This window comes from Vulpes vulpes, unplaced genomic scaffold (assembly GCF_048418805.1).
Source record: "Vulpes vulpes isolate BD-2025 unplaced genomic scaffold, VulVul3 u000000682, whole genome shotgun sequence".
Lineage (NCBI taxonomy): Eukaryota > Metazoa > Chordata > Mammalia > Carnivora > Canidae > Vulpes > Vulpes vulpes.
The window spans coordinates 266,152-279,707 of record NW_027325781.1 but is presented as its reverse complement, the minus strand read 5'-3'; the positions used below and the strand labels follow the sequence as shown (position 1 = coordinate 279,707).

The 13,556-nt window shown below is 35.7% G+C and overlaps 1 protein-coding gene across 1 annotated transcript in view; it reads right to left on the bottom strand.

The window, feature by feature from the left end:
- LOC112912578 (rho GTPase-activating protein 20-like) overlaps positions 1 to 13,556 on the bottom strand; it is a 38,707-nt gene that overhangs the window by 8,023 nt on the left and 17,128 nt on the right. The window contains exons 5-9 of the mRNA XM_072745544.1: positions 9,140 to 9,289; positions 7,348 to 7,389; positions 6,629 to 6,713; positions 2,896 to 2,973; positions 684 to 744 (exon numbers count right to left, since the gene is read on the bottom strand). Of these exons, the coding sequence (XP_072601645.1) occupies positions 684 to 744; positions 2,896 to 2,973; positions 6,629 to 6,713; positions 7,348 to 7,389; positions 9,140 to 9,289 (416 nt within the window). The remainder of the gene's footprint in view (positions 1 to 683; positions 745 to 2,895; positions 2,974 to 6,628; positions 6,714 to 7,347; positions 7,390 to 9,139; positions 9,290 to 13,556) is intronic.

Below are 13,556 nucleotides of genomic sequence, written 5' to 3'. Positions count from 1 at the left end.
TGCTAATCCAAAGATTTTTTTTTCAGAGAACTTGTGCTAATAACTATTTTAGAAGAGGTGCAATCTGTTTATCAATAACCTTAAGAACAGTGATGGAAAAAACCTGAGAAACAGCAAAGTGCAGGCGATTTCATCAGTGAAGATGAGAGGAGTTTAAATGTGATTATCTCATTTTCCTTATGATGCAGAGAAAACTGGGCACAGGGCAGGGGTGTTAAATACATATCTGTACCTGGATTCAGAGACATAACTGGATTTTAGAGAATTCTCACAAATAGAGGCTTCTTAGCAGTTAGGAACTAGAATTCAAAATTGACATATGAAAAATAAATGTATGGGAAAAATTCCAATCCATTTTGCTTTCATACCTAATGAGTAAATAAGTAAGTAAATAGTAAATAATCACACTTTTTCAAGACAGGTCTGTTTGTCAGGTAAAAAGAAGTAGAAACAAAAATTTACATTTCTCTCCCTCACTAAATCATAGCTGCTGAATGAAGAGATGTTATCAATGCCTGGGCAACAGTACCTGGTAATTCTTTATTAAACATGTGAGTGAATATTGCATGTGATTTTCACTTTTAAGGATTTTGAAGCTTAAGAAAGAACAACCATTACTTTGAAACTTAGAGTTACAATTTTGAACCTAATCAATCCCATCTTAGATTTTCCCTGACACTTACCAATTAGTGGAAGTTTTTCCTTGCCAGAACTCGCCCACAGCTGGAAGTCGTTCTCAGAGCCCTTGGAAACAAAAAGAACTAGGTGTCAAAACATATCTTTCACAGTACTTGAAGAACACATTTCCTTAGCATATCTGTGTTTCCAAAAAGAAAGAATTGGGGCCAGGATAAATGGTATTTGGTCCATGGAGGTAGCTATAGTACTTGTTAACTAGTTCCCCTCACAGCTTCCAATAGACTGTCCCAGATTCTTGCAATTTTTGATAAAGACCGGGAAACCACAGTACAGCCAGCCCCTCACTTTGTGGGTGGCCCATGGTGTAAGAAATGAGATTTGTGTCCCTTTACTATGGAGTAAAAGTCTCATCTCAGAGTCCTCTCTTCTGCTGTCTCTAGACTCCTTGGATAGCGTTGGCCTTTGTCTCCAAATGTCCCTGCCCAGAGATGCATGTTGTCCAGAGAGCCATATACTCTTCTATGACTAATCCTGAGCAAAGTAACTTGAGAGGCATCAATAGCTCAGCAGCCCTGAGCGAAAGGAGACAAATGCCCAAGAGACATTGAGGAGATAGTGGACGGAAGTCTGCCACTGGCTTTGGGGCAGGCAAACTCCACTTTAGGGAGAGAAAGGATGAGGACTCTAGGCAGCATGTCAGATGCAGAAAATGATTACTCCCAGCACAATTATTGCCCAGTAATACTGAAAATCCCAATTGTTTGAAACAAACAATTCTAAATTATAAAGATTGCTGAACTATTTTAAAGAGTCTTCCTGGAGACTAAAGCAAAAAAATGTTTGAAATGGAATTATTGGTAATAGTTATCATGTGCCCTTGACTCCTGATTAAAAATCATGGCCTTCACCTTATGAAGGAATGTCATAGGTATGGGCACAGACACAGATACACACACACACACACACACAGCTAAATCTGCTCAAGATTGTGTTGCAAATAAGAAGTAAGAGCTAATAAGGTAGGGTAGGGTTTGGAAATGCCATGCTGGAATCCTTTAAATCAGGTATACATAAAGCCAAATAAGCCCAGTTCTTCATTAAAATAGAAATTCTTTGCCTAGTGACATTGATCGCTTTAAGTAAAGAAAATCACAAACATGAAATAAAATGAGTTAAATCATTAGTCAATCTCCCCACCTTCATCCCTCAAACCACTCACTCTCTTTTCCAGGATTTAATTCTTACTTAGGGTTTCTATATCATACAGGTTAGAAACGTATGTAAAGATGTGCTTTAGTCAGTACATATAAATTCAATTTTATTTTGGATGTATTATTAAATGTTGTTTGTACAGAAATCATTGATTTCTTCTGCCAAATTCTCGTTGCTCTGAAATTTTAAAGGCCTTTATTATACCATTGGCTCAGATAGAATTTACAAACAATCTTATGATTATGTCACATCACATTTACAGAGGATTTTGGATAAGAAGCTGTGCTTTCCAAGTGCTCCCTTTGGTTCTCTCCATCTATCACTGTCCCTCTTTTTTCCCTTATAAAACCTCATCCTCAAATATCTTTCTCTTTCATAAAAAGAGATCAGCCCCAGATCCATGGTCTTATTCAGAACTTGTCTTTGTCTTGACCAGTTGCTAAAGGGTATGAGCTGCTTCATCCTCAGGATCTGCATCAAAAGGAGGTAGCTTGTAGCCATGTAGTCTTTATGTCAAAATGTACAACAGAACATGTAATTTAGGATTCATTAAACGGATTGAGTCCTTCCTTGTGTGATAACTAGGGTCAATAGGGATGGAGACGTATCAGAATTGAAAACACAGAAAGAAGAGTCCAATAGAGGAGGAAATATTTAGAAATTTAGAAACAACAATAAAAAAGAAACTTAGAAACATCTTTATTGTCTGTATTTAAAATATATACAGTAAACTGCATATTGTTATTAGCACTCTAAAATTATAGTCCAATTTTAGGCTATAACTTTGAATTTGCAGAAAATTTCAAATGGGAATATAAGAATAGCACTCATGTATAAGCTAATACTATAGCTTCGCTGCCTTCAATTTCTAAAGTTGGAAGGAAAAATATGAGTATGTTATCCACAATAATCAGCTGTCTTATGATGGGAGGTGCACAACACCTACACACACACACACACACACACACACACACACACACACACTCACAAAACTCAAAAGTCAAAGTTGGTTCGTAAACTAAAAATAGATAGTAGGCAACTTACGGTTATTCCCAGCATTGTTAGTAACATGTTGATAGTGTCATTTGCTGTGTCGGAATTTGTCACTGTTACAGTTACGGACTGTAAAAAATAAATAAGAAAAATTGCTACAATTTTTTAAAAATTTAAAGCATGTGACCAAATAATTGTCAAATTATTATCCATACTCCAAAAGTAAAGCTTGTTTCCAGGTAATGACAAAGTAAAGCACGTGTAGAACACGAACCCTTAATTATATTTTCATTTTTTTATATAACATGAAGCTAGTAGGAAACATGTCAGTAAAACATATATTTCCCTCCAAGAATTTGTGGCATACAAAATACAGCAGCTGAAGCAAGGAAGAGAAAAATTGAGAATTCTAAGAGGGCACATGGGGTGACCCTCAGCTCCATAAGGCTATTTCCAAAATGGTGGGAGGGGGACAGTATTAAAGGAAGGCACTAGATACTTTCCTCTCTTACTGAGTTGTGTTTGTATAGTATGGCTTAGTTCCTTTGTTTGTTTGTTTCTGGGTTTTTTTTTTTTTTTTTGGCTTAGTTCCTTTGTAATTACATAGTCGGTTTCAGTAAAATCAGATAAGAACTGGCTATGAAAGACACTTTTTAAAAACTACTATTTAGTCCATATTTTCTTTGTCAGGCATCATGGTTAACTAAGACTTCCATTGTTGCAATCTCTTAAGACTGATGAATCTAGGAAATGAGACTGGAAATGTTAGAAGTTGATGTTCCATTCACAACTCTGCCAGCAAGTAGGTACTTCTAATACCTCTCTATCAGACCATACATTGAGAAACTGCTCCATACAACTAGGAAAAGTTTAAAGAAAATTTTCTGAAAGGGGTTAATAGCAATCTGAGATGGATCTATAAGACTATCTGAATTACAAACTATCTGAATTACAAAAATTACGAAAGTCATATAAGAGAATATGTAACCAGAACATTTACTATGCATACAGTTTTTATAACATGTTTAGGCAATGGGGCCTGTGTCCTTCGGGAAACAGTGCATAAAGAAGAAACAGCACAAGTGGACACCCACAGGCCTTGAAAATATTAAAAGCAAAGTTAAAAGAAACTCTTTCATAAATCACTCCTTGTCCTTTCATTGTATTTTTCTTCTTATGAATTGAATGCAATTGCTTGATATCACAGATGGTCCCAAAGTAATTCAATAATCATTCAAATAGCAATTCAAATAGTAATTTAAGGGATGTATGTATATTTTCCTGCATGTTGTAGGTTCTCCCAACAGACAAATTCCATTAGATAGAACTCTCTCTAAACAAATAACTTCAGAAAAATAAACTATTTTTTGAAATAATTCAAAAGAAAAAGAAAACTTAGGTTATGTTCATGAGTCAAAACTGTTACTTAATATATGAAGAACCAGGAAAATGAGATCAATTTTCAAGAGCTGAAGCCACACCTGAGATGATCTCGATGCTTAGACTATTAGCCAAACACAGCTATTACAATAATGCTCAATGATACAAATGAAAATATGTTCACATTAAACAAAAATAGAGGCATCATAGTATAGAAATAAGAAGTATTAATGACTTTTCCTTATTTGAGAGGAAAAATATTTAACATAGAAATTTTTATCGGAAAAATATTTTTATTTATTTATTTTTTTGAAAAATATTTTTAAAAAATTTATTGACTAGGCTACATTGCATAATGGAGATGATGAAAAGAAGTCAGTGATTTGAAAATAGATACTAGAAATTATCCAGTGTGAAGAAGAAAAGGGGGGAAAAGATTGAAAAAAAATTACAGAGCCTGAGGGATCTCTGAACAATGTGAAAGTGTCTGATATGGAAAGAATGGAACTGTCAGGAGGAGAGAAAGAGAAATAATGAGGAAGGAAATATTTGATGAAATAATGATTAAAATTTCCCAAATTTGGTGAAGACATAAATTTACAAATTCAAGAAATTCAGAATATGTCAAATAGGACAGATTCAAAGACAACCATGCTTAGGAACTTCATAGCCACTCTGCTAAAAACCAAAAATAAAGAGAAAACTTGAAAGCAGCTAGAGAAAAAATGACAAATCACCTACTGAGGATTAATGTTTAATCACAGACTACTCATCAGAAAGCATCAAGACCAAAAGACTGGAACATCTCTAAAGGACTAAAAGGAAAAAAATTTGCAAACAAAATTCTACACCCCCAAAAATATCCTTCAAGAGTCAGTGTGAAATAAAGCCATATTCAGATAAAAGAAATTAAGTAAATCTGTTTGCAGCAGTTCTGCACAAGGAATGCTAAGAATCATCTTTCTAGGATGAAGTGAAACAGTGCAGTGGGAAACTTGGATCTTTAAGAATGGGTGAAGAACATCAGAAATGTTTATTTCACCAAAACTATACCTCAATAAAGTTGATTTTTAAAAATCTCAAGGTAATTTTCCAAGGAAAGTTCTGAATGTAAACCACTGCCACAATTGATATCAAAGGCAGAGACAAGAATGTGCTCTGCTGCTAGAGAATTCTCTCTCCTTCATGCAGTGCATCTAGCTGGCACTTAACAACAGATCAAACTATTTGCATGGCTTTTGCTTTAGCCAGGAATACCTTTTTTGTTCCACCTTCAAATGCTGTTTTGTGTGATCTAGAGCTACTTCGAACTATAACAACAACCACAAAAAATACCATTTAAAGATACCCAAAGTATCTTGTTCATCACTGTAAATGTCTTGGTTACTGTACTACAATTTCAGAAATCAAATTTTACACACAAAACTGGGCCAATTGGTTTGATTTTTTCCTCCCCACAGTATAAAGAAATTGAAATAGAAATATGCTGATCCCTTAAAAGTGTCATCCCTCTTAGTTCAATTCAATCCTGATATTCCTTGGAACAAAAGACTTTTTGAAACTCCTCTGCATTTGACATAACTACTCAATAAAACACCTGATCCTTAAGTGGATCCTGTACTAGAAAGGAGACATTATTGAGGTCAACTGACAAAATGAGAATGGGAATGGCAGAGTAAAGTATTACGCCAAGGTTAAATTCACTAAAGGTGATAACTGTAGAATATCTTTATTCTTAAGAAATGCTTAGGCTTAAGGAAAAAGGGCTATAGTATATGTATGACCCTCAAACGTATGTATACACATACATGTAATAGACACAGAGAAAGAAAATAAATGATAAAGCAAATGGAATAAAGTGTTACCAATAGATGAATCTGGATAAAGAGTATACGGGGTGTTTTTTGTATTACTTTTATATTTACAACTTTTCTCTGAGTTTATAGTTATACTAAATAAAATATCTGGAGGGGAAAAAGGACTGTGGAGACAATCCAGACCATTCTGTATGTAAGTGGTGGCCCTTGGAAAAAATGATGGTTCCTTCTAAATCACTGTATTACAAGCCACTATAAGCAATTAGAAGGATCCAGAGAAATGTCATAGACACATAACATCCAATACTCTTTCCTTGCTTAAGCACTGTAGTATGTATTCCTCTTGCTTCATGTTACCTAGGACACAGTTTTTAGGTCTATAAAGAAGTACATGGAGAGGGGGAAAATACATTTTTCCTCATGGCACTTTTCTAAATATTCTCTCTCTCTTCCTACCTTTTGCTCTCTCCTTCCTCTCTCCCCAACTCACTGCTTCCTCCCTCTCTGTGTCTCCACCTCTATCCCATTTTTTCATTCAGTCAGAATTAGGAACTCAGAATTTAATTGTTGGTCTTAAAAATACTTACACAGGCACAGTTCTTGATGTTCTCAGTGAAGATTTTGAGGGGAATGCTTTTTGGCTGCTCCTTCTCTTTGGCTAGCATGATGTACCTAATCCAATTCGATAGTAACCCAAAAGAGACTAGGATAAATTACCTTACTTTCAAATCAATTTATGTTGATCATATTTTCAACATACTTCGTTATTTTTAAATGCATATAAATAAGCTCAGCAAAAAAAAATTGGGGGTTGGAAGGAAACATGCAAAAATATTTCAGGAAAATAAGCTGTGACTAGGAAAACAATAGATCACTCTCGTCATGTGAGATTTGACCAGCAGATCCAGGCACCAAAGCTTTCCTGCCTAGACCGGAGGTCATACTAGCACCTTCAAATGTAGGAATGAGAAGTTGCTTTGAGCATTACTTGGTAGGGTAAACTGCACTTATGGAAATTTAATATATGTTTTGAGAATAATGTTAGCTATAATCATGAGGTTGGAAAGTGGGGGAAGATGAGAGTAATAACCAGAATTTCATAAAAAAAAATAAGCAATATATGGATGTAAAGGAGAGCAGGTTATTTGTAGTAATGGGCAGGGTACAATTAAATAAGAAATCATTGGAGGATAGTGTAACAATTCGTACTAAGGGGAGGGAACATAGTTTGGGGGCACTGCTTTGAAGAGATCTACATTTTTTTCATCATGGGTTAAAGACTTATAATATTACACTGACAAAATACCTTTGAAGGTAAGAACGCCATTTTTCCTTTTGTTCTGAAGAGCTGCAATTTAAAAAATGAGAAGAAAAAAATTGAGGAACGTACGATACTCCTACTAACATATTAAGATCACCACTCCAGACTAAAAATATGAGCAGCCCGTTGTTAAGGGATGTGGATGTGTAAATTGTACTCCCCTTAGAGTGGTTTTGATGGACTCCACTCTTCTGTGAGTGGTATTAAAGCAATGGGAAGTAGATCCTAAAGAGGGAGAAAAGTTGATTTCAAATCTGAAAACTTAATTGTGACTATGTGATGCAAGCTATGAGATCACGGGCACGTTGTTAACCACTCTGATATTTAGTTTCCAGAACTGGAAAGGGGTTAAATTATAGCTCAGAGTGTTCCTGCAGCTGCAAGGGCTATTCAGATATAAAGAATATTACCATTCAAATTAAATCACATTTAAGAAATTTAGCAATTTGATGGAACTGTCTTGGCTCAGAAACAAGAATATCTTTTTTGGAAAAAAACACCTGTAATAGTTTTATTTCCTTATGCATATGGCAGATTGTAATATGTTAAATTAGTTCCTAAAAACCTTATTCTTCATCACTGTGATCTTCTGAGAAAGATCAATCCCCTGATGCAAAATTACTAAAGATTAATATTTTCTCTGCTAAAATTTTCACAGCATTTAATATCCAAAGTTGCAAATGTCTTAAGGCTCATTCACACGTGGACTTATCACTTACCAGCATTCTTTTTTATTGTGGTAAATTACACATAAAAGAAAATTGACCATTAGTGACCTTTACTATATTCATCGTTCTGTGCAACGATCGTGACTGAACATGTTTATCACCCCAAAGCAAACATGTGTCTATTAAGCAGTCACTCTCCCTTCCCTCCTGTCCCTAGCTCCTGTACCACATTTTGTATATTGTTGATAAAAACTTGGTTTCTTCTTTCTTTCTTTCTTTCTTTCTTTCTTTCTTTCTTTCTTTCTTTCGGGACAACTACAACAGAGTGAGGTTCAAGGTCTCCTCTCCAAGATCCTGCCCTCTGATTCCCAGGAGGTATCTGCATGTTTAAATCACCGGAATAGATTTCTTGAGCAAGTACTATTAAAGGGTCCCATTAAATTTGAGAAATTGCTTTTACACTCCCAAGTTAATTCCCTTAACAACAGTATGTAATTATACAAATAAATTGATCATGCCATTGAATACTAGGTTGCCTGAATTGCTGTGTACAGATTATCTTAGTTGGTAATGATCTGAAACAAAATATGATTCCATTGAGGCACTAAACTCAGATTATTCATTTGATTCCATTGAGTAGAGTTTAGTTGTGTAAGACACATTCTTAGGCTGACATGAGGATGGGAATGTGGCTCTCGACCCTGGATATCCTGAGCAGACACCTCTGAGTTTACAGGGATCATGCCACACTTGCATCTCTGTTTGAAACATCCACACCCCAAGCCTCATTCCTGTTTTACGCAGTTGCACTTAACACACTGCTTTCTTCTCCTCACCCCACTCCACCAAAATCTCGCAGGTCATCATAAAGGTAAGACAACAAAATTTGAAAAACCATTGATCAAAACCGAAGGAAATTACTCCAGTAGTTCCCACTATACATTATCTACTTGTTTCCTTGTGGATATAAGCACCTTCTTACGCAGAGTACAAGGCAAAACAAGTGTCATGGGAGGTCAAGAAGTGAGTCACCAGCTTGGTAGACAATAGATTACAATGTTATCCTTTTCAAGCCATGTAGATACAGGACACCAAGGCATCGGTCTTACCTGAAGGTGGCCACGAAGTTCACCGTGGGCCAGCCCAACACAAAGGACCTCCCAGAACGGATGTTGGCATCTCCCACTGTATCCATGCAGTTGGCAATCCACATGGTGTTCAGTGGTATTTTCTTTTTTATCTTAAAGTTTTTCTTATACCTAGAAAGATCCCAAACAAGACCTCTGTTAGTTCATTTCAAAAATGTTATGGGAGCAGCTGTGCTCTTTAGAGACCAGTTCTCACTGCTCCAGGGCAAATCATGTCTCCCGCATCTCTATTACCCTCTGTGCACACACAGAAAATGGTTAGATGGGCCTTTGCAATGTGTGTGTTGAGCAAACTCTGGCTTGGAAACCTGAAAACACTTCCTCTAAAGGCAGCAAATAGCCATATTTTTGAATGGTGAGTATTGAGTAACCACTGTATATTTTAGAGCTTTGTAGGAAAACCATTCATTCATTTTCTATTGCTGGATTTGTTACTTATTACAGATAATTTTTATGGCTAATATTGCAGTTAATTATTCATTTATGACTTGCATACTTCAAAAAGTGTTTGAGGGGCTGAAGAAAGGTACCTGATACATGACTTATAAAAACAGTTATATGCTTTTTTTTTTTCTTAAGAGAGACAAACCAGGGGCACCTGGGTGGCTCTGTCAGTTAAGCATCCAACTCTTGGTTTTGGCTTGGGCCACGACCTCAGGCTCTTGAGATCATGCAACTGTGTAGGGCTCCCCATTCAATGAGTCGGATTCCTCGCTCCCTCTGCCCTGCCCCCCACTCATGTTTACTCTCTCTCTAAAATAAATAAATTAATAAATAAATAGATAAATAAATAAATAATCTTTTCAAGAGTGTGAGGAAGACAGATGAAATCGAAACAAAAACATAAGCTTGGATCAGAAAGATTTAAAAGTTACTTTCAACGTTAATTTACAAAATATTTTCTAGCCTTTGAAGCATAGGTTATTTTCAATTTCCCTTCTTAAAATTTTGTCCATACCATTTTCCCTTAGATTCTGGCTAAAACAAAAAAATTGTTAGCCTACAGACTGAGCCCAACTGAAAAATCATCCATCCATCCATCCATCCATCCATCCATCTGTCCATCAATCAATCCAAGATCAGTGGTCCGGAGGTCTTATATGTAAGTCATGGATACTTCCCGTTTCTCTGAGGAGTAAGAAGGGGTGAAATGGGTTTTTGATAATTTCTGCCTAATCCTCTTTGACCTCAAAGATGAAAACCACCATTGATTTATTTTGGTTGATTAATTGATTAATTTGGTTAATTCATAACTTTGACTCGCAGGTGGGCTTGAGATTTAAATAGTTACAAGTCCTATAAGGAATGCCTGGGGAACGTGGATCCTCCACTCTGGAACTCCTTACTATTCAGAAACACATGTGGAAAACACTGAACTAAACTGAGATGAAAGCCACCTCATGTGCAAAAATCCCTATGGCTCCACTGATTCATGGAACAATTAGAGCTAAACTCTTCAGTGGGATTTATAAAATAAAAAAAATCTTTTAGGAAGCCCACTTGAAGGATAATCTAGATTCAAACTTAGGACACAATGAATATAAATATGATGGATAACAACATCTTTCCACATTTTTTTTATTTCAACATTACACCCAAGTGCCTGTATCTCTGTGCTTGGAGATTTTTATGGAACATAGTCAATTAACAGATAAAATCATTTTTCTAGATAGTAATTCCAAAGGCATTGTCACGTCAAAAATATATGGCCAAGGGGAATGATAGACAGGTATCTGCTTGTTCTTACACATTTTTTTCTTTCTAATATAGGTATCTGTGTATATACAGACCCCTAAGATCCTGTGTGGAAACTTCCAAATACATTGACCTGGAAAAATCCATCCAATAACTTTAGTTCAATAAGGCACCAGGATTAGTTGAACCAAGGAATTTTCCTAGAGCCCAGTGTGTGGTTTCTACTCTCCTACAACGTTTTGAACACTTATCATATGCCAAGCTCTGTTCTAAATATTTTAAAAATATAAATATAAAAAATTTAATCCTCAAGCAACTACACTAGATGGTCTCTATTAGCTCCATTTTACAAATAAGGAAACTCACAGAAAGTTTAAATAAATTGTCAAATGCAGGAGACAGGGTTTGAACCCAGACAGCCTAACTCCTAAGCCCATGTTTGTAACCACTTGACCGTGAAGTAACCTTTTCATCTTTCCTACCCTCATCCTCATTTCTGTCCCCAGAGCCATCAGGTTTTCTCGTGGGATTTACACTGGGAGTGAGAGGATAAATCTCAAGGCATTATATCAATAAAACCAGTTGCTAGCTTGGAAATATTTACAACGTGTACAACTAAGCTTTATACTTCAATAGATTCTTCTAAGGTCTTACTGTGTTTCTTTACTCTCAATCACTGACCCAATTGGATTATCTCAGCAGAAATTAGAAAGTGTTAATCTACTGTAAACTGACTCAAGAAGAAGAGGAGGAGAACTGCAGTTTTTATTTCTAAAAATAGTCATTTATTATAGTTGTATTAACATGATGTCCTTCTTGCTTTCCACTACCTTAATCTTTATGCCAGAAGGTAAGCCCCAGTGAACTGTGGAGTTTTGCAGTATTCTAGGGAGATTTCCTCTGTTCTAAGATAGAGGCATTCTCTTACAAATGTTGGGAGAAGGGGTCATAGTCTATTCTGTAACTATTCGTCATTTCACCGACAGTGAGTTAATAGTCATCTTCATCTTTTGACCAAATTAAATTCATTTTTTATTTCATTTCTACATTCCTTAATAACTAATGATGAGGAATGTGATGTATAAAAAGGGTGTGATCTAAGTTCAGTCCCTTTTTCTAAATTATTCACGGGTCTCTACTAGTACAAATATCTTAATATTTTATCAAATAGATACTATTCTCTCTTTCTTAAAGATTTCATTTATTTATTCATGAGAGACACACACAGAGAGAGAAGGCAAAGACATAGGCAGTGGGAAAAGCAGGCTCCCTCTGGGGAGCCTGGTGGGGGACTTGATCCCAGGACCCCGGGATCATGACCTAAGCCAAAGGCAGACACTCAACCACTGAGTCACCCAAGGGCCCCAAGTAGATACTGTTCTTTTTTTTTTTTTTGATACTGTTCTTAAAAATAAAATAATTTTTATTTCAATTTTTAAAGTACTTTAAAGTACTTTAATTTTTAAAGTAATTTTTATTTGAAAAATAACTTATTTAGCATTCTAATGAATATCAAAAGTGATAAGGAAGGTTCCATTTGACTTCAATTCTTGCAAACACAACTTTCTAGTGTATGAAAGAAGTGACAAAAATCCCCAAACAATTTTCACTATTATTAACATCTTGTACAACTAGAGAAATAGAATTTCTTTGTGAAGAAACAAACATTTAATTCCCCTCATTGTTACACACAAGCCAAAATTCACTAATTCTGACCGAAAAATTGGTAGAAATTAATCAAGTATTTATTCAATTTCTGTTAAATTCTGTAGTGTCAACCTAAAGATGAGAGAGTCTCCAGCTGAAGCCTGAGGGTGAGCTGAGGTAAAATGGAACCTGGGTCACCCTACCCCCTTTTTATTGCTAATTGGAAAAATTAGGCACTAAACTCAGATTATTCATTTGAATAGATTGATTGAGGGTATTGATTTCTCCATGTAAGACCAAGGCATGACAGGGATTAAATATGTTGGTTATTTCAGGGGCTATTTCTTTTTAGTTTTTCCTTCTAGAAAAAAAGGTAAATTTTTTCATATTAACAGTGATCATAAATATACCCAAATATTTACTATGGGAATGATCTCATAGTAGTTTTCTAAAGATTGTGGCAGGCATTAAGTGCTGCCTGCTACTGCTATGGATGAAATGGTGTCTCCCTCCCACTGCTTTCCTGCCTTCTTACCATAAAGCCCTCTCTGCCAATATCATCATGTTTGGAGATAGAGCTTTTGAAGGTAATTAAGTTTAAATGGGATCATCAAGGTAAGGTCCTAATCCAGTAAGATGGATGGTCTTGTGAGAAGTGGGAGAGATCTGTATGTGTGTACATACATGCATTGAGGTAATGCCTTGGGGCACACAGTGAGAAGGCAGCCACGTGCAAGCAGAAAAAGAGCTCTCACCAGAACCTGACCATGATGATATCTCGAACTCGGAATTCTAAAATCTGTGTTCTCTCTATATCAAAGACCTTGGCTTAAATATGAAACTCAAATGCCTGTGATCACTTACATTTTCTAATATTACCAATGTATAATATAAAGTATATAAGATAAACTTTTGGGAACCGAGTCCCTTTCAAAGAACATTAACAAATAAATTGATAAAGATTTTGTCATATAAAAACCCTTGAGTAGACATAAGGACATATCTCAAAAGCAATATGTGAAAGATGAAAAATGTT